The sequence below is a fragment of the Carcharhinus amblyrhynchos genome, chromosome 25, assembly GCF_965287045.1.
Source record: "Carcharhinus amblyrhynchos chromosome 25, sCarAmb.v2.hapA, whole genome shotgun sequence".
Classification (NCBI taxonomy): domain Eukaryota; kingdom Metazoa; phylum Chordata; class Chondrichthyes; order Carcharhiniformes; family Carcharhinidae; genus Carcharhinus; species Carcharhinus amblyrhynchos.
The window spans coordinates 12,309,181-12,334,069 of record NC_137348.1 but is presented as its reverse complement, the minus strand read 5'-3'; the positions used below and the strand labels follow the sequence as shown (position 1 = coordinate 12,334,069).

Here is a 24,889-nt window from a genome sequence, read left to right as displayed (position 1 = left end):
AAAGTAAGGCTACTGCTCAAAATAAATTGAAGCAATTGACCAAATAGCACATTACATAAACGGTGCCCATTTTCCATTCTGAAGAAGCTCATACTTCTCTATTTTTCAAGAAGTACTGTTGCACCTGTAAATTACAACATTTCTGTATTTGCTCCAAGCCTCCCTATAGGATACAGCATACCTGCTGATAGGGTGAACAGCCAAAGCCATTCATCAATTATCAAATGAATTGCACGGAACCCATCATCTCTCCCTCACCCCAGTACTTAAGTGGCATCTTTTAAGTTGCCTTCTATTGAAACACACTGAGTTTTATATATACCTAACAAGAAAGCTTGATAAAATAACTTCAATTAAGGCCATTAACTTGTCAGAAAAGAAATTATGGATTCTCTTTATTGAGTTCCAGGTACCTAAGGAAATAAAAGTCAATAAGGCCATTGTGCTTTCTTCTCCGCCAGCTCCTCAAGTGTCTCTGTTGTCTTCATCCATAAAGCTCTTCCTACGCATGCTCACACTATCTCAGCTTTAATGGCCTTTTCTAGGTGAGGCTCGTTCCGCTTTTTTTTAAAAAAAGAGTTCTGATCTTTCGCCACTGGGCACATTCTCACTTCCCTTGGCACCAACACTGAAAACACCATTTTAAGCAACACGAGTTACAATCTCGAGAAGAAAATCATTTTAAAAAGAAATGGCAGTCTCACCTTGTAGTTGTTTGATCTGAAGAGTAGTTATGATAGCTGAAAATATTTTTGCCTTTGTCTTCTCCATGAAGTACTGGTTACTTTGAGACAGGCTCTCTAGAATTTGGTCCAGGGAGTCCAAAATTTTAGACACTTGAACAATTATGCTGAAAGGGGAAGAAAATGTTGTGCCATCACTTCATTGTAGGACATACGTTTGTAACACCAGGGAGGCGATGGCCTTGTGGTATTTCATTAGACTATTAATCCAGAACTCCAGAAGCTAATGTTCTGGGGACCCGGGTTTGAATCCCGCCATGACAGAGAGTGGAATTTGAATTCAATAAAAAAAATTCTGGAATAAAGAATCCACTAATGACCGTGAAACCATTGCTGAATGTCAGAAAAACCCATTTGGTTCACAAATATCTTCAAGGGAAGGAAATCTGCCATCCTTACCTGGTCTGGTCTACAAGTGACTTCAGAGCCACAGCAACGTGGTTGACTCTCAACTGCCCTCTGTCAACTAGGAATGAGCAATAAATGCTGGCCAGCCAGCGATTCCCATGTCCCACGAATGAATAAAAAAAATGCTGCTTTGGTTAGCACTGCTGCTTCACAGTGCCAGTGACCCAGGTTCCTGTCTGTGTGGAGTTTGCACATTCTCCCTGCGTCAGCATGGGTTTCCTCCCACATTCTGAAAGACATCCTGGTTAGGTGCATTGACCTGAACAGGCATCGGACTGTGGAAACTGGGGGAATTTCCTACGAACATCATTGTAGTGTTAATATAAGCCATACTTGTGACTAATAAATGCTTTTTTTCCCACTTTTTTTTTAAAATTGCAGCTACAAAACCAGAACAATGCTGATTCAGATACACTCTTGGATCTACAACTGGGAAGCAAGAGTATTTTTGCCACCTACTGAGTATTCAATATGCATCTTGTATTGTATTTTTACCTCAATTTTAACATTTTCTAGGAAATAGGCAGCAAAATAAAAACAAAAATAAAATTTTACATATGTCACACAATACATGTTAAAGATGCAAAATATATTTATTACTCAAATGGGTCAGTGATCAATACTCAATACTCTCTGATCTTCAGTTGAATTTCCTCACTTCCTACCTTTTCCACTGTTTCAACAGGATTAGAAGTAGTGTTGCCAGCATAGACCCCATTCGCAGACAGGAAGCAGATGAAGGCACCAACAGCTATCAAAAAGAAAGACAATTTGAAGTTGAAAGCTCAGCGTGGACTGGAAGTCCTTCCAAGATGGCGTGGGAGTAAGGGACTTCTTGCAAGCTGTGCCTAGCATACTTTCTAATTCTCTTTTACTCTCTTTCTGTGCTTCTAAAACTTCATTCTAACTCTTTTAAACTCTCTAACAATGCTTTTAATGCAATTTCTTACATTCGCCACTCTCTTCTTTCCTTCTCTATGAACGGCATGCTTTGTTTGTATCAGACAAAAGAAACAATACTTTTCACTAATATGTGACAATAATAAATCAAATTCCAATCTCAAACTTGTAATGTTCTAACCATGTTAACAGTATGGGTTTTTGCACAGAAAGAAAACACATGGTTTGCATACGTGGGTTCAAAGTAACAACAGGTTTATTGAAAGAGATGTTCTCTGCACTGCATCAAGTACAAAACTGAAAGTAAAATGGCAGCATCTGCTTACACCCTAACCCAGAAGATGTTGGTCTGTTTTGACATCGACCAATCTGCGGACAGCACTCCAGTTAAGGTTAATCTACTCTGACCACGATCTCCCAAATAGAGCTGGAAAATTAGCACAGGCCACATGGAGAGGCAACTCCACTGTTCATCTACTCCACTCTATGTTGATCATCATGTAACCTTTTAAGAGCACAATACCTTCCATGCATCTCCTTAAAGTAAAAAGTCTGACAACACCAGGTTTTAAAAGCTAGTGAGTTTACTATCAAATAAATCGGTTGGACTAAAAACCTGGTGTTGTCAGACTTTTTACTGCGTTTACCCTAGTCTGACGCCGGCATATCCACATCATGTCTCCTTAAAGTCACATCAGTTGATTTTAAAGGAAAATGCTTCAACCTTTGCTGGTATATAGTCTCAGGAATTAAAGTTACAGGAGCACCAGTATTAACTTCCATCCTAATAGGTTGTCCACTTAGCTTTGGAATAATCCGGAATTCATGTGATTCACTCTATGGATAGGACATTCAGATGGAGCTCATTATCATGCTTTTTGATATTCTCTCTTCAGTCGCAATTCCTTTCTTCCACATTTTAAATTCTTCTTCTTCTTGAAGATACAACGATGCTTCTTCTAAATATTCTTCTCAGAGGAAGTTGGTCTAGCATTTTGCAATGTGACCTATTTTGCCACAATTCTTGCATTAACTCTCCTTACTTCAGCATTCATTTGCTGAGTGGCTCATTTTGGCACATCTGTGACATGCTTGTTGCTGTTTTGACTTCTTATGGGCAGTTCCCAACTTGTGAATCTTCATTCCTGTACCAAATTGTGAAGCTCCTTAGCAGTCAGTTCCATCAACAAATGCAATTTTTACTGTTTTTAAGGTTAAAGACAAAGCCTGTTCAGTAAGCAATCTTCTTTGGATAGCCTAATTTAGGAGACCACAAATGAGACAATCTCGAAAAGAATCTTCTAAAATCTCACCAAACTCAACGTTGTGCCAGCCTTTTTAAGGCTGCACAAACTGATCAATGCTTCCACCTTCCAATTGAGTCCTTTGATAGAACCTGAACCATTCCACGATGGTCAGTGACTTTGGTGAGCAATGCTTCTCAAGGATCTTTCTCAAGCCATCATAAATTTTGGTTCCTGGCTTTGCTGGATGAACTAAGTTGCGAATCAATTTGAAGGTCTTACATCCTATAGTACTGAGAAAAGCTAGTATGAGCAACATTTTCCACTTGTATAAAATACAGAAAATAATCTGCATAGCAACTCCATGAATCATTTTCTTCATCGAAAGGCACCATGGATCCTAACATTCACCATTTCTCTTGCAGGCACTAGTGTCTCAAGACTGCTCAGAATGTTTTTCTTTTCTTTGGTCTTCCCAGTACTGTATTTTTTTTATTCCGCAGATCATTGACTAGATGTTTTTTCCCCAAATGTACAGCAAAGCATCCACTCTTTTCAAATATGCCAAATACTGCCTGAAATATCGCCCTTCTCGGATTGGAAAAAAACCTTTTTTTTAAAACCACACAGGCAGCTTTCTCTTACTTGATCTTCCTGGTACTGACACTTTAATCCTGCTGCTGCTTCTCTCAAACCATCTAATATTCAAAGTGTGATGACCCACAATATTTTCTTACTCCTTTAGGATCTTTTCTTGATGTTCTCAATGAAATAAAATCCCATCTCGTCACCAATTTTCTTTCTGCAATGTCCTAACTATGTAGGGGTGTGGAGCTCAAAAAAAATGAGCTGTTTGGACACATGGATTCGAAACCAACAGGTTTATTGAAAGAGACATTCTCTGCATTGCACGAAGTACGAAAGTACAACAGCAGCCTCTGCCAACACACTAATGACATCACCATCAAATCATGTGATCAGCTCTTAAAGCAACCTGCAACCCTTTTAAATATATGTAACAAAACCGTTCATCAGGAAATATGTAAAAGGGGTTTCTATATGCTGGACACCTGCTCAAATTCTAACATAGCTAAGACTGTGAATATCATTGCAATTACAAACAAAGATACTTACCAAAACTTTGGTTCCCTCTAGAACATCTTGTAGCAGCTGCAGCCGTAGTGAACAATCACCTAGATGCATCACCTCCACCTGGGGAATAAAATAGCTAAGAATAAAGCTCAATTACTTGGCTGCATGAATTTCATAAAGCAGTGATTCACCAAACCTGCTCTTTTACACAATATTAGCAACACCTCCTCAGATTGGACCCGAGTCGGTCAGGGGTTAAAAATATTTAAAATGGGGAACATGACACCCAATTTCTACATTGACACCTGCTGTCATGTTTACATAATCATTCAGAGTTATGATTGTATCATCCATGGCTTGATGTGATCATACAGAACTGTGGCACAGTGATTAGTACTGCTGCCTCACAACGCCAGGGACCTGGGTTCAATTCTCGGCTTGGGTCAATCTGTGTGGAGTTTGCACATTCTCCCCGTAACTGCGTGGGTTTCCTCTGGGTGCTCTGGTTTCCTCCCACAGTCCAAAGACGTGCAGGTTAGGTTGATTGGCCATGTTAAATTGCCACTTAGCGTCAGGGGGAATAGTTAAGTACATGGGACTTTGGGGATAGGGGCTGGGTGGGATTGTGGTCGGTGCAGAGTTGATGCACCATTCCGCAACAGCATAAACAAGGTAGAAGCAGCTGGCTCAAGATAAGTATTTTATTTCACTGCTCATGGGCCAAGTAGATTACTTTCCCAGGACCCCCACGTCATACCTTCACTCTGATCCCTGCTGCAATGAATCCAGTGCTCTCCATTCCCCGCCACCATACCACCCACAGTCTCCTTCCCTCCCAACTGCCACTCTCTTCTCACTCCCTCCCATACTAAATCCCAATTTCTCCTTTTCTCGCTTCTGATGCTAAAGTCACCATGCGAAGGCCTTGCCAGATTTTCCCCTTATTATCACGACCCATAAATCAAGTTCAAACAAGGATTGATCAGACTTTTCATTGAAAATGAGAAGTGTAATCATGGTTACCAGGGCATATAAGCATTTTGCATGCTGGAGCACATGGGGACAATGCCTCTACTTTCTCAGAAGGCTAAGGAAATCTGCCACAGCTCTCACCAATTTTTACAGATGCACCACAGAAAGTATCCTTTCCGGATGTATCACAGCTTAGCATGGCTCCTGCTCTGACCAAGTCAGCAAGAAACTATAAAGGATTGCAAACGTAGACCAGTCCTTCACGCAAACCAGCCTCCCATTCATTGACTCCATCTATACTTCCCACTGCCTCGAAAAAGCAGCCAGCATACTTGAGGACCTCACGCACACCGGACATACTCTCTTTCACCTTCCTCCATCAGGAAGGAGATGCAAAAGTCTGAGATTATGTATCAACTGATTCAAGAACAGCTTCTTCCCTGCTGCCAGAGTTTTGAAAGGACCTACCTTATATTCAGTTGATCTTTCTCTACCCTCTAGCTATGACTGTAACACTACATTCTGCACCCTTCCTTTCCTTCTCCCCTATGTATGCTTTGTCTATATAGTGCACAAGAAACTTTAAACTTTAAACCATATACCAATACAAGTGATGAAAATAAATCAAATCAAAAAAATCAAAATGCTAATAGGTTACAACCAAAGAATTTCAGGTTCAAATTCCATAATTATTCAATAAATTTGGTTCATTTATGGGCTGGTACCAGAAAATGTTGTGCAATTGTAATAAATATCCAACTGAGAAGACATCTAGTCTGACCCTATATGTACCCCAGTTTCACACTACATGGTTGCATTAATGTCCTCAGGAGCAATAAATGCTGCCTTTCCCATTCTGATCACACCCTGACATTTCTCTGCTTTAGTATTATTGGGCTATGGCTCAAAGTCCCACTCTAGGGCTTGAACAGATAACACAAGAGAAAAATTATAAATACCACTCTACTATGAAGAAAGATGACAAAGGGAAATTATGGACTATACACCTGCTGTTGTAAAATTACTCAAACCTATAATTATAGATAGAGGCACTGAACACCATGTGGCATATTGGTTAGCATTGCTGCCTCACAGCACCGGAGACTCGGGTTCGATTCCCAGCTTGGGTCATTGCCTGCACAGAGCTTGCACGTTCTCCCTGTGTCTACGTGGGTTTCCTCCGGGTGCTCCGGTTTTCTCCCACAGTCTGAAATATATGCTGGTTAGGTATACTGGCCATGCTAAATTCTCCTGCAGTATACCCTAACAGGCGCTGGAGTGTAGCAACTAGGGTACTTTCACCATAACTTCATTACAATGTTAATGTAAGCCGACTTGTGACACCAATAAAAAAGTCAAAATAAATAAATAAAACTCAGCTAATCAGAGAGTCAACATGGGTTTACAAATGATAGGTGTAGCCTGATGAACGTGATTGAATCTTTTTGGAGGGGACTAAAGCAGCATAATATTTATGGATGTTACTTCACGTGGACTTCCAGAAAGCATTTGATGAAGTCAGTCTGTTAGCTAAAAAGTTGATACTGATGAAATTGAAGGTAAATAACTGACGTGGTTAGGAAACTGACTGTGTAGAAGATGACAGAGTAGGGATTGTGGGGCAGCTTGTGACTAATGGCGTCCCTTAAGGATCTGTGTTGGAACCTCAACAATTTTTATTATCTTCATCTTTATTATTTTCACCTTTATTAATGGCTTAAGGTAATAGGATAGAAAGCCACAAATCCAAAGTTGCTGATGACACAAAGATGGCACTGTAAGCAATGTAAATGGAAGCTTAAAACTAAAAAAGATATTAATAGATTAAGTGAATGGGAAGAAGTGTGACAAAAGGGTTTCAATTAAAGCAAATGAGAGGTCATACACATTAGACCTACAAAGGATAGGGCAGAGCGCTTTCTAAATGCTTTGAGTGATAAAGTGTTATAATAAAATGAAAGGTTTTTCTTCCCTATATAAAATGAGGACCTAAGGTGTTTCAGCTCCACCACAAGCACACTGAGATACAAGACGGTAGGCAGGAGCTTTAAGCATTTATTGTCACTCACCACCATAAACAGGATTGACAGTTTTTGTGTGTTTAACTTTGGTAAGTTTTGTATGAATGCTGCATCAGACACTACAGCAACATCACTGGACAGGCTAAAACATGGTTATCACCAATGTTTCCACAAAACAAGGTGATACCTAAAATTGTGTGGCAAGATTTCAGACAAAGCAGGGAAACTGGGGGAAGTGGGTCAGATTCTAAACAGCTATATTCGGTTGGACTGAAAACTAAGGAAACTTGGCACGTCAGCTACGACTCTCACCAACTTTTACAGATGCACAATAGAATGCATTCTTTCTGACTGTATCACAGCTTGACATGGGTCCTGCTCTACCCAAGAAACTACAAAAGGTCATAAATGTAGCCCAATCCATCACGGAAACCAGCCTCCCATCCACTGATTTTGTCTACACTTCCAGCTGCCTCAGCAAAGCAGCCAGTATAATTAAGGACCCCACGCAACCCGGGCATTCTCTCTTTGACCTTCTTCCATGAAGAAAAAGTTACAAAAGTCTGAGAAGACGTACCAACCGACATTAGAATAGTTTCTTTCCTGCTGCAATCAGATTTTTGAATGGACCTACCTTGCATCAAGCTGACATTTTTCTACACCCTACCGTAACACTACATTCTGCACTTTCTTGTTTCGTTCTCTATGAATGGTATGCTTTGTCTGTATAGCACGCAAGAAACAATACTTTTTGCTGTATGCTAATACATGTAACAATAAATCATTAAAAAACTAGATGGCGCAGATGTGTCATATCATTAGCATCTACCACCATAATAGTTACTAAAGTTGGATCAGAACCAAAGTATCTTTGAAAGTTAAACTTAAAGCTTCTGATAAGATGTTAGTATTCAGAAAACCAATGATATTTTATCCTTACGTAGCTGGTAGCCAGAACGAGAACCATTCTCCACGCAGAGATTACCATATGGAACTCTAGAAATGTGGCGGCTCCCTCGGTTTCTGTCTCCATCACATGGGTGACAAGAGATTTGATGTATTCAGACCAATATTCATACCGCTTCTTATCAAAGAACATCTTCAGTGTGTGCTTTAAGGATTGATCCAGAGAACCCCTGACAGACGAAACAGTATGAATCAAACACTACCTAGACATAGTTATCATTCTTTAATTCATGTTTGGCTCATTGAGAGCTGGACCAAAACCTTTGCACCATTGTAATACAATGCAGCAGAATTCACCAAAAGAAAAATGGTCAAAAGGTAAGTCTACGTTGGTTTCATGAACCCAGTGCAAACACCTGACATAACTGTTAATTCTCACGGATAGTTTTTTTTTGAAAACCACAGATTTAATTTACTTAACGCATAAAATAAATCAAAAATAATTTTGTAGTTGCACAGATAAGAAAACCCTGTTCCTCATTCAGCCAGTCCATTAAAAAAAAAACAAAAACATTCATCCGAAATAATGTCTTTCCTTTAACACATAAAACACAACATCTTGAAGAGGCCACGACTATAATTGGAATAAGAACATCGTTAAAATTTCTGTAAATACCGAGTTATAGAGCATGCAGAGTTTGCTCAGCTGTAAACCAGAGAATAACTTTGAAGCATTTGACTGGATAAAAAATTTTAAAACTGCAATTACCATATCTACACCAGGACATCAAATATATTAAAATGAATACGTTTACTGGCACATTTTAGTAATATGCATTGTACAGATAAGCAAAAACATTTATCTTTCACTAAAATTCACTTTACACCAACTGTTGCAAGTAAAGCAGGTCTCCAACTTTATGGTTATAAGTCCCCATAATTGTTCCAACGTAACCACAGAGGAATTTTATCAGCTAAGTGTTTTACTTTCTAGACACTCCCACAATTAACTTGAACAAAGTAAAATGAACTAGTGCACGCCATAGTGAGGCTGCTGTTGCAGCTTAAGGGCAATGATAACTTAGTAGTTAAAAGTGCTACATAACTACAAATATCCAAAAATGCTTTGCAGGAACATCATCAAACAACTCTGGACAATGAGTTGCACAGGAGATATTAGGGCAATAACCGAAAACTTAAAACGAGAGTGAGGTGGAGAGGTTTAAGGAGCAAATTGCAGAACTTAGGACCTTGGCGGTTGAAAGCACAGTTGCCAATAGGACAGGTGATTAAAATGAAGAATTCTCAAAAGGCAAGGAGGAGAGTAGAGTTGGAGGAGATTACAGAGATAGGCAAGTGGAAAGTATTTCATCATAATCCTGACTTGCGCCTTGATTATCAAACAGGTTTTGTGCCCCTAACACAGAAAGGGGCAAAACGCTATTTAGAAAGACAGAAGGGATCAGAATACAAAAGCAGGGATGTACTGCTGAGACCGTTATAAGACTCTGGTCAGACCACATCGGAGTACTGTGAGCAATTTTGGGTGCTGTGATCCTGGCTTTGGAGAGGGCCCAGAGTAAGCTCATGAGAATGATCCCGGAAGTGAAAAGCTTGACATATGGAGCGTTTGAAAGTTCTAGATCTATACTCAATGGATTTTATATGGATGAAAGGGGAATCTCATTGAAACTTAAAGAATACTGAAAGGACATGGGGAAAATGTTTCCACTGGTGGGAGAGTCTAGGATCCAAGAACATGATCTCAGAGTAAAGGGATGACCTTTTAGAACCAAGATGAGGACGAATTTCTTCAGCCAGAGGGTGGTGAATCTATGGAATTCTTTGCCACAGAAGACTGTGGAGGCCAGGTCATTGAGTGTATTTAAGCCAGAGATAGATAGAGTCTTGATTGGTAAGGTGATCAAAGGTTACAGGGAAAAGGCAGGAGAATGGGTTTGAGAAACCTATCAGCCATGATTGAATGGTGGAGTGGACTCCATGGGCCGAATCGTCTAATTCCAATATCTTACGATCAGACAGAAATGCTAAGCCAATGGAATGTGCTGGTCATGGGTGTTTCAGTATCAAGGGTTGGATCCACCCATAAGGAAAGTTTGCAATTTAATAAATAATACCACTTTACGGTTGCTGCTTCTAAATCAATAAAAGTTGTACCTGACAACGTAGTAAATTTCCAGACAGATGATCTTCAGGGTAAAGGCACAGGTTTCCAGGATGCTCTTCTATATAGAAGAACTAACTTTAATTATGGCCACAACCAATAATACAGAACACACTAAGCTGTACATTGCTTACGAACATTAATTCACTTTAAAATGTTCACTGCCACATAGAATTTTGTATAATGGACAGAATGACCAGTCATAGTTTTAGTAGGAGGCAGCAAGAGCCTAATAGATAGGCCAGAAGACTTTAGCATAACTTGCTTCATCATAAAAGCGTGCCCAGGTTTCACAAGGACTACTTCTGACATGACAGTGTCTTTCTGAAAGGGGTTGCTAAACACAATTAGAATCTACAACTAGAACCTTTCAGCAATGTTAATGGCCGAGAAATTTGCAGTCAAAGCTTCCCATTTGAAATGAAGATGACCTGAATAGAATCAAGAGGTGCTCTATGGTGAAAAGGATGGATAATCTACTGAAAGTTGAGTTGTTACAAGTAAGTTTATAAAAGTCATACCTCTGTAATGTTTGAGGGTGCTGGCAGTTCTCCAAAAAGCACAGATGTCAAATTTTCCCAAAACCGCTCCCTGAAAAATAAAATTCATTGCACCAAAAAACTTCTTGTCTCAAAGAAATTTTTTTTTTGCAATAATGTTTTGATAATAAAACATCTAATTAAACCCATTCACCAGTGTGGGTTGAGTTGCAGTATTTAAAGGCATTCTACACAGATGTTTGACTTGGTTAAAAGAACAATTGAGTCTTTCGGTTTCTTTAAATTGCCTCTATCCTCAACTCTCCAAGAATCGAGTAACCAATAATTTTTTTAAACAGATTAAAATAAACGGATCTGTGCTAATCTACCAATACCCACTTGATTCACCAACAATGAAGGGAACGTCCAATTCAGTTACAGCAGCTTAGCACCCCTCTGAATTTAACGACTTTCTTTTCTATCTTCCGCAAGATTTCGCAATATGATATATCTGGTTCCCTCTCACAACATATATATGATCTCACTGTAACTTGTAAATTAATCAAATTATTTATAATTTAGGTGAAGAGATGTTGCATATGGACTAAGCAGCCATCTAAACTAAACTTCCTTCCAGTTTGTTTATTTTTTCTTTCCAGTGCCTACTGATTGCATGTCTTTAATTTCAGCTGAGACAAATAAAACAGGAATTATTCTAAATGACTATTATTCTTATCTTCACCACAGTTACGCACTTCCATGAATTGTAGATTATGAGGAACAATCTTTGTTCCAATTGTATTCAGGTCCCCTCCCTAACTTCTTCCTCTACTTCGCTGATAATGGTGTTGGTACTGTTTCCTGCTTCTGCTGACCGTGAGAATTTGTTCAACTATGTTTCCAATTTTTAACATTCCTTCACCTGTAGGCAATCCATCTCTTAATTCCCAACCTTTTTTGATGATCTCTCTTAACCTCTCTGGAAACAAACCTTCCATAGACATCTTCTCCAAGCCTAGAGGAACATCCAAAACAACCCGGATCGCGCTTCTTCCAATTTCCCTTAAAGGCTCAAATTTTTTTACTTCTCTTGCCACACTTCCAATGGAAGCACTTTTTCCATTAAAGCCTCCGAAATGTCATTTTTACTCAACTAACTTAACAAGTGATTCCATCTTTGACAATATTCAATATTTCTGAAGCCTCTATTTTCAGCCTTTGCTGTTTTCCTCATCTTGCCCATACTGATCTCCACAACTAGATTATTTTCCTGCATTTCAATCATTAGAATCAAATTCCTACAATACTTCATTGGGTACAAAGCATCTTAGCTTTTACTGGTAGAGGGATTGAATTTTGCAGCCGTGAGATCATGTTGCAACTGTACAAAACTCTGGTGCGGCCGCACTTGGAGTATTGCGTACAGTTCTGGTCGCCGCATTGTAAGAAAGATGTGAAAGCATTGGAAAGGGTGCAGAGGAGGTTTACCAGGATGTTGCCTGATATGGTGGGAAGGTCTTATGAGGAAAGGCTGAGGGACAAGGTTGTTTTTGTTACAGAGAAGAAGGTTAATTAGGTGACCTAATTGAGGCATACAAGATGATCAGAGGATTAGATAGAGTGGACAATGACAGCCTTTTTCCTTGGATGGTGATGGCTAACACGAGGGGACATAGCTTTAAGTTGAGGGGTGATAATTATAGGACGGATGTCAGAGGTAGGTTCTTTAAACTGCACACACTGGTGAGGCCGCAGCTGGAGTACTGTGTGCAGTTTTGGTCGCCGCACTTACGCAAGGATATTTTGGAGGGAGTGCAGAGGAGGTTAACTAGGCTGATACCGGAGTTGAGGGGGTTGAACTATGAAGAGAGGCTGAATAAACTAGGCTTGTACTCGTTAGAGTTTAGAAGAATGAGGGGAGATCTCAGAGATATAAGATGATGAATGGGATGGATAGGATAGAGGTGGAGAGGCTCTTCCCGCTCAGAAAGGACAGTAGGACTAGAGGGCACAGCCTCAAGATAAAGGGGGGGCGGTTTAGAACGGAGTTGAGGAGGAACTTCTTCACTCAAAGTGTGGTGAATCTCTGGAATTCTCTGCCCGTTGAAGTGGTGGAGGCTGCCTCACTAAATATATTTAAGACGCAGGTTGATAGGTTTTTGATAGACAAGGGGATTAAGGGTTATGGGGAGAGGGCGGGAAAGTGGAACTAAGCCACGGCAGATCAGCCATGATCTTACTGAATGGCGGGGCAGGCTTGAAGGGCTAGATGGCCTACTCCTGCTCCTATTTCTTATGTTCTTATGTTTACTCAGAGGGTAGTAAGGGCGTGGAATGCCCTGCCTGCAGAAGTTGTGGACACATCAACTTTAAGGTCATTCAAATGGTCATTGGACAGGCATATGGATAATATTGGAATAGTTTAGGTTAGAGGGTCACTAGATTGGTTCCACTGGTCGGCACAACAGAGGGCTAAAGGGCCTGTACTGCACTGTAATGTTTTATGTTCTAGACTGTCCTGATATCATGAAAGGCTCGAAATAAATGCAAATCTTTTTCTCCCTTCAAATATTTATTCACGTCCCTTTGCACTTTCCAAGAAATTGGTTATTTTTATACTACTCTTGTTCATTTTTCTACCACCCCCTAGCAATTTTCCATGTAACCACAGCATGTTCAATCCACCTCAACCTACATTCTTGCAAAGAATTTCAAACATTCCTTCCACAAGACAGAAATTTGTGTGAACTTCTACCAATTTAGTATGGTGCACTGTCCTCACTACACAGAGGAAGTGCAGATGAAGCTTTCACTTTGCCAAACATCTCTTGTGCTTTCCACAAATCTTAACGTGACTTCCTATGTTACACCACCAGCTCAACTGTCTCCCCTTGAGATCAGAATGCTTGCAGTCCTTTGATGAGTTTTGCTTTTACTAACATTCTGGGAGTCACTATTAGTTAAACCTAACTGGACCAGCTATATAAACCGTGGTCACAAGAGTAGGTCAGAAATTAGGTATTCTGTTTGAACAACTGATCGCCTAATTAACCAAAGTCTGCCCACTTTCTTCTCAGCCAGGCTGACCAACTACTCTGAATTCTATGAGGTCATCCTATAATTAAGATGACTGTCCTGTGTCCTGGATTGTATGTTGTTGGGATGTATTCCCCCCCCCCCCCCCCCCCCCCCCGTATTTCAGACCTTTAAATTTTGTGCACGTGCAGAATACATGTGCATGTTTGCACTTCTCCCAGCTGTCCAATTGGCAGCAACCCCTATCCGTTTGTATGGTCCCCCAATGCCAAAGTGTCACTTAATTTCCCCCCCCATCCAAGTGTTGATCACTCCATTTAAAGGCATAAATCAAAATAGGATACACTCCACTTGCCTTGATGGGTGCAGCTCCAACAACACTAAAGCAGCTCAATATCATTCACAACAAAGAAACTTGCTTGATTGGTGCCCCATCCAACTAACATTCAATCTCTCCTTGGTGCAACTTGGAAGCACAGTGTGTGCCATCTACAAAGTGTACCTCAGCAACTCACCAACACTTCAATTGTACCTTCCAGACTTGCAACCTCTATTACCTGGAAGGTCAAGGGTAGCAGGCACATGGAAACACCACCAACGTTGGGAAACTTATCACTGTTCCCTCAATGTCATTGGGACAAAATGCTGGACTCAACTTAACAGAACAGTGGGAGCAGCTTCACCACACAGATTGCAGAAGTTCCAGAAGGCAGTTTTATGGGCAACTGAGGATGGGCAATAAATGCTGGCCTTGGCAGCAAATCCCACATTCCGTGATGAATTGAAAAACAGCACCCACCAGCAATCATTGGGTATTATAGACTCATTTTTAGAAGAAACTAGACCATCTTTCTTTCCTAGTGAGGTTAACAGTGTAAATCAAACTGCATCACAATCTAACAGCTGTCTGAGCAATGTAACTAATTTTGTAACGAGCTGTATTTCTGCCCTTATTTTTTGAAACCAATGCTGCTGTGTAGACAAAAATATAGATTGAGAATCACAAAGAAGCAAAAACACTTCATAATTATCACAAGGAAAATGAACATACTTGGCTCGCAAAACTGTCATGGCACTGTCCCTGCGATCCTGCCACAGTGCATGCAAAAAAGCAATGGCAGCACGATGGATTCGAGGGGGACACCAGTACTTTCCTTGTTGCTTGGAGTCAATAAATTCTAATACCACTTGCAGACAGCTCCATTCCCCCAGAATAAACTCCTGTGAATACATGTCACAGAACCATTTGTTTGTAATTAAATTAAGCCAATGTGATATTCAGCTTTTACTTGCACTGTGAGGCGAGCCCTCCAGCGACAGGTTAATTTTTATTTGTCACCTTTGACCCAACTGCATCATCTTTCACTTCCAGGTTCAGGAAGAGCTCAATCAAGCCGGGCTGCGTTTCAACAGCAACGGTTAAAAACTCCAGGATCACCACCTTAATCCGCATGTCCTGAATCACAGAAAAAAAGTTGTTAGCATTTTAATAATAGCTGGAGGGGGCCATTTGCATGCACAGTTCTCACTTTTAAACTTCCCTTCGGAATTCTAATCAGAGTCAAATATATTGTATGGTTGCTTTTATCAGAGTCAGTATCATAGGAAATGAGCAGCATCATCTTGTGAAACAAGAAAACAAGCACCTCTGTCTTGCTCTGCAGTCTATTGAGAAATGCATCACGTATTGCTGCAGCATCACTTCCAAGGCAGGCATACACCGACATTGGAGCGACCTGGAAAGTATAACAGAAATGTTTCAATGTATGCATCATAGCCCTTCTCGACGCTATTTTTGTTAACCTCCCCAACCCCCAAGTAATGTCTTCTCACCATCCGCTCTCCTTCAGTTGGGAATGTGGGATGTTCAGTTCAGACCCTTTCAAAAACCTTACTTATTTCATTGGGCTTTTATTGAAAGAACCCTACTTTCTTTGGTGATAGACCTCAATGTATTTCATTGTTTGTTTTTAAGAGGGCATCCATAATTTTTAATATTTTATAAGCATAGTCTTTGTGAAGGAAGTGCTTAATATTCTACAGATACTTTATAATCACACCATGCTAAGTGATACACATAGGCACAGCAAGAACAAAAATGAAGTTTGTAAGAAAGATAAACGTAACAAAATAGCACTTAGTTGACTGAATATTAGAACAGAATAGAATTCCTACAGTGCAGGAAGCAGCCATTCAGCCCACCGACCACAATCCCACCCAGGCACTATTCCTGTAACCCCACACATTTACCCTGCTAATCTCCTGACACGAGGGTCAATTTAGCATGGCCAATCAACCTAACCCACACATCTTTGGAGTGTGGGAGGAAACTGGAGCACCCAGAGGAAACCCATGCAGACAAGGGGAGAATGTGCATACAGGCAGTGACCCGAGGCCAGAATTGAAGCCGGGTCCCTGGCATTGTGAGGCAGCACTGCCACCGTGCTGCCCTTGTTGCACATTTTGGATCTCTACTACAGTACCTTCAACAGGTTTACACCACAAATCAAAGTAATAACCTTTTAACTTTATTCATAATTCACTTAGAGTGGAAGGGGGAAATTTGAGCCTCAAAATCTAAACTCACTATGTATGGTAAAGAATGTCCAAATCAGCAACCCAGGGGTGTGCCTCAAAGCAACATCTACTCTAACACACTGATGGTGGAGACAGGTAGAGGAATATTAAACAGAGTTTCCACACTATATTACACATTCCTCCTCTTCCTGTATCATCTATCTCCCCATTCACTCCTCTCACTGTCTGACTATAGTTACAAACAAGTTAAAAACAGAATGAATTGCTCAAGGGTGATTTTGAAGGATTATCAAGCCATTCAAAGTGTGACAAATCTCAATAATGTATCTTGCACAATTTGAAACAACTGTCTATACCCCACCCACTGAACCTTCAGCCCACAAAATCGTGACCCAGATCCTGCATTCAGCCTTAACTGGCACCGTGACTCAGAACTGGAGCCTGGCCACAAATCAGGCCCCAGTGCAGTGTACACAAATATATAACTTAAAAGCACCATTAAAGGCATGCCACTAGTGTAAAGCAGGCAGTTCAGCAAATCTGTTTCTGCAAATTGTTGAATCTGAATTATGGCACTGGAATTCATCAAAATAAGATGGAAAAACTACTAATCTCAGAGTACTATAATGCCCCAAAATAACATGGCTTCCCAGATTCTGATGGCCTACATCCATGGTTACTCTGAAGAGAATGGATACACTGGTTAGGATTATCCAAAATTACTCATTTTCTAAAATGGCTAGTGGATTTCAAGTCAGCAAACATAACGCTGCTCTTCAAGAAAAAAGAGAAAGAGATAAGGAGGGAAACTGCAGGCCAGTTAGTCTGACATCAGTTATTGGGAAAATGTTGGTTTCTATTATTAAAGAAGTGATAACAATGAATTTGTTATATTAACTCAATATAATTTTTTGAAAGGATTTAGTGTTTGATGAGCTTGGGACAGATTGGTGGGGGGGTGGTCTTCAGTGGATGTCATGTACACGAATTTTCAAAAGACTTTTGGGTAAGGTGCAACGCAAAAGGTTGATATTCAAGGTGAATCCATGTTTTCATGAATGGAGGATTGCTTCATGGACAGGAAGCATGGTTTTAGGTATAAATTCACTTTTTAAGTTAGCAAGCTATATAGTGCTGCAAGGATCGGTGCCTGGCATCAGTCATTTTCAATCTATATTAATGACTCATGCTGAGAGATCCAGAGTAAGGTATCCCAAGTTTATTGATGATGCAAAGCTGGATGGAAATGCTAAGATGTGAGAACACAAAGTGGCTGCAAAGACAATAGAAACAAGCTATTTGAGTGGGCAAGTTACAGTTAGAGTAGAAGTGAGGTTATTCAATTTCAAGTTCAGAAGAACATAAAAGCAAAATATTTTTTCCAAATGCTCATATTCAAAGAGACTTGCGTGTACAAAGCTAGCACACAGGTACAGCAAGCAATTGAGAAGCATGTCACCTTTATTGCAAGGAGATTGGAATAGAGGAATAAAGAAGCCTTGCTACAACCATACACAGCTTTGGTGCTACCACAACTGGAATACAGTCTGCAATTTTGGTCTCCATATCAGAGGAAGTTTATACGTGCGCAAGAAGCAGTGCAGTAAAGGGCACCAATTAGGTTCCTGGGATGAGAGGGTGTCCTATGAGAAGAGGTTGAGTAAATTGGTTTTAAATACTCTGGAGTTTAGAAGAATGACAGGTGATCTCATTGAAATTAACAGAATTCTGTACAGGCTGCAGAGGACAGACACAGGTTGTTTCTCTGAACTGAGGAATCTAGAACACAGGGGCACAGTATCAAGATAAGGGATCGATAGGTTAGGACTTAAGTTAGGAGAAATGTCTTCTTTGAAATCTTTGGAATTATCAACACCATAAGGTCATGAATGCTCCATCGTTGAACGTATTCAAGGCCTAAACAAATTCTTAGTCTCTCAGGGAATCAAGGGATATGGGAAGCAGGCATGAATGTGGAGTTGAGGCAAACGATCAGCCAAAATCACAATGAAGGGCTGAGCGGGTTCGAGGTGCCACAAGGTCTAGTGTTTACTAATTCTGTCCTTAACTATTATGCTTATTGGCACACTTTCAGCAATGTTTGGCAGCAATCAAGAATGAGAACTTTTGGTTGATTTTCCCCTGCCAACCCCAGGAAATCAGATAGCAAAACAAGTATTTCTATTGAGATCAGCAACCTTAATAGGCCAAAGTTCCAATTTGGGATGCATTAACTTCAAAACATAACCTACCATTGCCAGTCTTTTCAAGAGCTGGATAGCAAGACGTGGTAGTTCAGGATCATGCCTGTGGTATATATACTTCGCCAAAACTGCTATCAAATTATTACCATGGGTACCTGAAATAGTTAACGTGAACATAAAATAAAATTATCTTGCTTTAAGAACAAAGTCACAATTGTCATATTGGTACCACCAGACTTAGAGGGATTGCAAAGGATTACAACAGTCAGTGACGATTGAGTGGGAATAAAGAGTATGCTAGCTACGATTGGTCAATAGAAAGACCAGTTCTGCTCATGTCCACGTTGTGAATAATCCTTTCTTCCACTCATACCTTTGCAGTCTGCCACTCTGCTCAAAAAAGACAGAAGAGTCTTGTCCATGTGTTTTTAACTTGTAGTTTTACTGCCCCTTTTTCCAAACTATCACTTAATCTTTGATTTCTAATCTGTCAAGCCACACAGTTAATTTAAAGGATGTTATTATTTAAAATTGTTTGTATCGACTTTCAAGAAGTGTTCCTTAGCCAGCTGGAAAGATGCCAAGGAACAATACACAGCTATCAATGCCACACTTGCAAGCACAGAAATCACAATTAACAATACAACTGAAATGTGTTTTTTTTATATAGCACCAAAATAGAAGGCATAATTTCATAGAGGTGGTATAAGGTCAGCGGAAATCAAAATCAACCGTAGAAACTCATTAGACACAACATTCCCATTTGATGCTTATTCCAGTGCCAATTAAGCATTTAGAAATTAGGGAATTTTTGTAAACTGGTTAATTCATGCTCCTGATAAATTTTTAATATTTGTCTGAACAAAACACTCAAAAAACCCATGAGATTCAAAAGTAGTTTGCACATTCAGCTTATCGACAGAAGGAATACATATTCTAGAAAGCCAGGTGAAGGATGACACCGAAGTCAATCTTTACTCAGTCTTAGACTTATTTACAAAGCAAAACATAAGCACACATCAAACTCAACCACATCAGTTTCTCCTATTGTGAACTCGTGAAAGCCCAATTAATGCCCTCAATCTGCATACAATTAAATACAACAGATATACAATTAGTATTTGCCACAGCAAGAAACTAATTTCAGCCTCCACTTTATTTGTAATTGGTTAATTTTGGTCCTTCTGTCAACCCAAGATGTATCACTAAATGCTCCCCTCACATTATTCCTTCAGCAACTAATATCTAATGTGCCCCTGAGAACAGGTTAAAAATGACTGCAAAAGATCAACAGTAGTAACAATTCCATTATTCCTAAATGTTATTTCTCATTATTTATTACTTCTCACGATTATTACATACCATGTTGTGTTAGGGCCTGTTCCAATGGCGATACCATTTCTGATGATGGTTTCAGTTTGATGACATTGTTAGTTATAGAAAATGCTAGTTTGATCGTCTGAATGAGGGTCTGACCTGATCCTTCAGATCCACTGCGGCATTTGCAGTTTTGGTGGTCATTTGAGAATGGAAGGGAAAGAAAAGCAGGAAGTTAGATAAAATTTATATTTGTAAACTGGCAAACCAGCAGATGTATTAGTGCTCGACCTTAGGAAGAAGCTCAAGATTCTTACTTGCAATATTCTTTAAAAGGTACAATTTGTCAACACTTGCAATTATTTTATTCTTTCACTCCAATTTATTTATCTATGGTTGACTTTAGTACAATGCATCAGTGTTTAGAACCAAAGACAAAGCAATATGGCTATGCAACATTGTAATGCTAGCAGTGTCTGTTTCAAATCTTAAATTATAATTTTTCCCATAGTATTTAATGTTATACCTTCAACATGGGATCAAAATCATTTTAAAATGTTTCTCCAGCCTACAAAACTGTTAACACACTAGCATTAATTATTAAGCACCTACAACAGCTTGCATTTGCACGCTGCATTTAATGCAGGTAAAAAGTTCTAATGAGTTCCATGATATATTTAGACTAAAACAAACAATGGGCCAAAGGAGGAAATACTGAGTACTGGGACATGAGACTAAAATGTTGGTCAAAGATTTAAATAAGATCTTAAAGGAGGAAAAGCAGTTGGGGAGTCAGAGAGGTTTCAGAAGGGTATTGTTGAAACTAATTCCACTCTAAACCTCTCCACTTCTCCCCCCTCATTTAAGATCCTCCTTAATATTACTTCTTTGATCATGTTTTTAATCATCCCTCTAATTGTTCTTGTCTTTGGTTTAATGTAAATTTTTGGCTGATTATGCTTACTTGAGATACCTTGAGATGTTTCCATCTTAAAGATGTTGTTAAATTGAGCACAAAAATCAAAGCTGCTAATCCAGTGCAGTCCTGAGAAATTGTGTACTGTTGGAGATGGCATCATTCATGAGACATTAAAGGATACCCCATCTGCCCTCTCTCCAGAAAATCCAAGAGAGTAGAGACTTATCTTCAGTGGCTAGGCCAATACTGAACCCTCAATCAACACCATACAAAGCAGATTATCTATTATGATCAAAAGAGAAAATGCTGGAAATCTCAGCAGATCTGACAACATCTGTAAGAAGAGAAAAGAGCTGATGTTTGGAGTCCAGACGACCCTGCTGAGATTTTCCAGCATTTTCTCTTTTGGTTTCGGATTCCGGCACTTGCAGTAATACGCTTTTACCTATTCTTATCAATTTGTCGTTGTGGGAGCTGTGTTTCCTACATTAGAATAGTGACGGCGCTAAGAATTTCACTGGACTGAAAGCACGTCGAAGGCACAATATGAATGCTTTCTTTAAATGCAACTTCAACAATAAATACATTTTTCTCAGACATTCATTTCCTTTCATTTTAGTTTAATTCTTTACCTCCTTCTTGTCCAATTTAAATCCTCCAAATCTACAGTTCAAGATAAAGCCCATCCAGATTCCTCACCCTAAAACACCCTCCAACATGCTAGCAAACCTGAAGTCTTCCCTTTTTACACTTTTTAAGTAACGTTTTAATCTATTTTACTTGTTTCTACCTAATTGGTTAATTAAGTGCACAGCAACGGGAGTAATCCCAAGATTTTCTTTCCTTGGTCAAAACTAAGGCTACCAACATGAAACTAGTATGTGCAGTGTCAAGACACTTGCTAGTGAAAATGAGTGTACAGCACAAAAATATCTATCCATTCAGCTCTATAATCGTGCAATCTTGTTCAGTGAAACTAGAAAAACAGAACCGAACAAAATATTAACAACTTTTTTCTTTAAGATGTCATTACCACCAAGGAACGGAGAAACAGTTTTGCACTATACCCAATATGAATGCCAGGCAAATAATGACTGGCAAAGGGTACAAAATTACCTATTCATCATTTGATGTGCCATGCACACAAAAACCCTCTAAAATTGAAATAACTGCCTACTTACAGCAGATTATTTGAAGCTTACCAAGTGTGACTGCTCTTTTATGAGCCAATTAAATGGCACCCTTTACACATGACCTACCATTTGGTCTTTTACAGTTTCATGAATGCAGGTATTTTGTATTGTGCGGCATTTATAAAGCTTTCAAGTGACATCGATCTGTAGAATCCTCCCCAAAAGAAGTGTGGGTGTGGCTACACTAGTTGGACAGCAGCAGCTCAAGAAAGGCAGCTCATCATCATCTCCTTAAGGACAATTAAAGACAGGCTTTAATAAAAATGCTGGCTTAGCCAGCAACACCCAAATCCCTCAAAAAAGGAGACTGAAAAAAGCTTTGTACTGTTGATGGTGCAAGGACGTTGACTGGAGTGCATATGAACTATACAACTTGTCAAACGAACCAAATTCTGTTGTATAACATACCTGCTGGGCTGCGCTGCCATTACCGCATCAATTGTGTCCACCCCGACAGCCATTATATTTATGATGGCCTGTCCAGCTTCTGTGTTTGCCAAACAATGGGTGCACAAAGTCTGAAGACTGAGAGTGTTACTAAATAGAGGAAAGAAAAATGTTAAGCCTCATGCAAAGCAATGCCCTCCTCTGTAATCAGACGTTCCTAGAAATAAATTTAGCACGCAACCTCGCACCATACCTGCATTGTGATTCCTCTGCTGAATTCAGGTGCAGGATGGTATAAATAAGTTCAAAAATCAGACAACCTGTGAGATTGGAAGAAGAGCATGAAATTGCAAATGCATTACAAATGCATCATACACAATTGTTAACAGGAAACTGCACACATTTTGCTCATTTTAAATAAATCATTTGTTTTTAAATTAGGAGGGACCAAAGATGAATATTGTTGTATTTGTTTCCCCCGATCTCTAATATTTAATCTGGTTCCAGAATAATTTTGGAGCACGATTACATAATATGAACATGATTAGCCGACATTAATTCCAATAACCAGCATTCTAAATCCAACCTAGGATCCATCTGTTTGGCCCACTTCCCTTCAATTGCAACCTTTAGTTAACTGTTGCTCCTTGTGACAGGCGGAAAGTTTTGTCCTGCACTGTGCCATAAAATGCATGTGTTAAACCCTTACTTACAGTTTTTTAAAATTAGTCCAAATATGGAAAATTTAAATTGAATTTTCATTAACTGCTTTTTGAAAGGAATATTTGGTGTAAGAGTGGGTGCAATAGTTGAGCCAAAGATTACCAAAGTCATCAGACACGCTCATTTCACCAAAATCATCTCCCTCCGGTTACAAACAAATTAAAGACTCACAATGGTTTGCAGCTGCATATTTCACTGAGGAAGCTGTCATGCTATTTGGAGGTTTTGTGCAGGGGGTGGGGACTATGTCTCACTATCTCTGGCTGCAGAATTAACATACATTAATAGTTGATTGAGAAAAGATGTGGAATTTCCTCGGACTTTTACCTTTTGTGAACAAATCAACGTTTTTCCCTTTTAATAGAAAGCAATATGGAGTTGTACATCACATATTTGACTGCCAGTGTCTATTACTAAGTACAACTTTATTCCTTTCTCAATTAATAGGATTGAATGGCACCAGGGAGTAAGGCCTGCAACTTACATAAAAATTTCAATGGATCCTTTTTTACAGAGGGCTCAAAGTAAAAATTTTGTTCTGTAAAATCAGAATGAGTTGTGCTTTGGTATATTATTCTAGGCTTTTCATATCACTTGCATTGTGTCCATTTATAGTTTTAAGTTTAAATGAATGGTTTGGCAATGCACTGATTTTCCAGCTTGTGAAGGGATCAGACAAGTATGGGAACTATCCAGTCTTCTAGTGCATAGACCAGCGATAAGGATATTTTGTTCCTTGAAATGGTTTATTGCCATCCACTGGATGCTACAAGTTGTAACTGGTGGATCAGAGAGCTAATTTACAGAGCCAACAATCTGATAAAAATGCAGTTCAAGTGTTGTGAAGGGACATATCACTTCTCCACCCTCCTTTAAAAAGCTCCTCACCTATCCAAATATCTTCTTATGTGGTTGAATATCAACTTTCTTTTGGGTACAGATCCCTTAAAGCAACTTGGGATTTATTACGTGAAAGGCACTGACATTCAATCACAAGTTGTTCTTGTGACAAAGGAAATAAACACTATTGGAATGTTCTTGCTAAAGATCTCTCTTTGAGAAAAGTGCATGCACGCTAAAAAAGCCTAGGGAATGCATACTGAGATCTTAAAAATGTCACTAAAACAATAATCACATATTAAAGAAAATTTTAGTCATTAGGAAGCAAAACAATCTCAGTATCTATTCAGTAAATGCACTATTCGAACTGATGTACCTCCAGGTCTAATAGAACTATTATTTGGATGGTTTTTCCCACTATTTATGTTGGAACATATCTGGACTCCAATCAGCACTTGAAATCAAGAAGCAAGCAGCATGATGGCACTGCTGCCTCTCAGTGCCAGGCAAGTGAGTTCGATCCCCGGTTTGGTCATTGTCTTGTGTGGAGTTGCATGTTCTCCACATGCCTGTGTGTGTTTCTTCCGGGTGCTCTGGTTTCTCCCCAGTCTGAAAGATGTGCCAGTTAAGTGCATTGACCCAAACAGGTGTTGTAATGTAGCAACTAGGGGAATTTCACACAGTGTTAATGTAAGCCTTGTGACTAATAAACAAATTTTTAAGCATGTGACAAGTTTGGGCTCAGACCATTATTCCCTATTGAAACATTGTTGAGGATAGTA

General features: G+C 39.5%; 2 protein-coding genes across 4 annotated transcripts in view; one reads left to right on the top strand and one right to left on the bottom strand.

Moving 5' to 3' along the window:
* The window catches only part of LOC145358184 (kynurenine--oxoglutarate transaminase 1-like), a 247,401-nt gene that overhangs the window by 6 nt on the left and 222,506 nt on the right, over positions 1-24,889 (top strand). The gene's annotated exons all lie outside the window — the stretch shown is intronic.
* Positions 1-24,889, bottom strand: part of nup188 (nucleoporin 188) — a 97,838-nt gene that overhangs the window by 32,215 nt on the left and 40,734 nt on the right. For all 3 annotated transcript variants that reach the window (XR_013889452.1, XR_013889451.1, XM_080211944.1), the window contains exons 22-34: positions 22,798-22,864; positions 22,566-22,694; positions 20,091-20,221; positions 18,777-18,883; positions 15,633-15,722; positions 15,326-15,442; positions 15,038-15,207; positions 10,993-11,062; positions 10,465-10,532; positions 8,321-8,516; positions 4,430-4,507; positions 1,817-1,902; positions 705-850 (exon numbers count right to left, since the gene is read on the bottom strand). Coding sequence is in view for 1 of the 3 variants with exons in the window: in XM_080211944.1 (XP_080068070.1) it covers positions 705-850; positions 1,817-1,902; positions 4,430-4,507; positions 8,321-8,516; positions 10,465-10,532; positions 10,993-11,062; positions 15,038-15,207; positions 15,326-15,442; positions 15,633-15,722; positions 18,777-18,883; positions 20,091-20,221; positions 22,566-22,694; positions 22,798-22,864 (1,455 nt within the window). In the remaining 2 variants the exon portion in view is untranslated. The remainder of the gene's footprint in view (positions 1-704; positions 851-1,816; positions 1,903-4,429; positions 4,508-8,320; positions 8,517-10,464; positions 10,533-10,992; positions 11,063-15,037; positions 15,208-15,325; positions 15,443-15,632; positions 15,723-18,776; positions 18,884-20,090; positions 20,222-22,565; positions 22,695-22,797; positions 22,865-24,889) is intronic.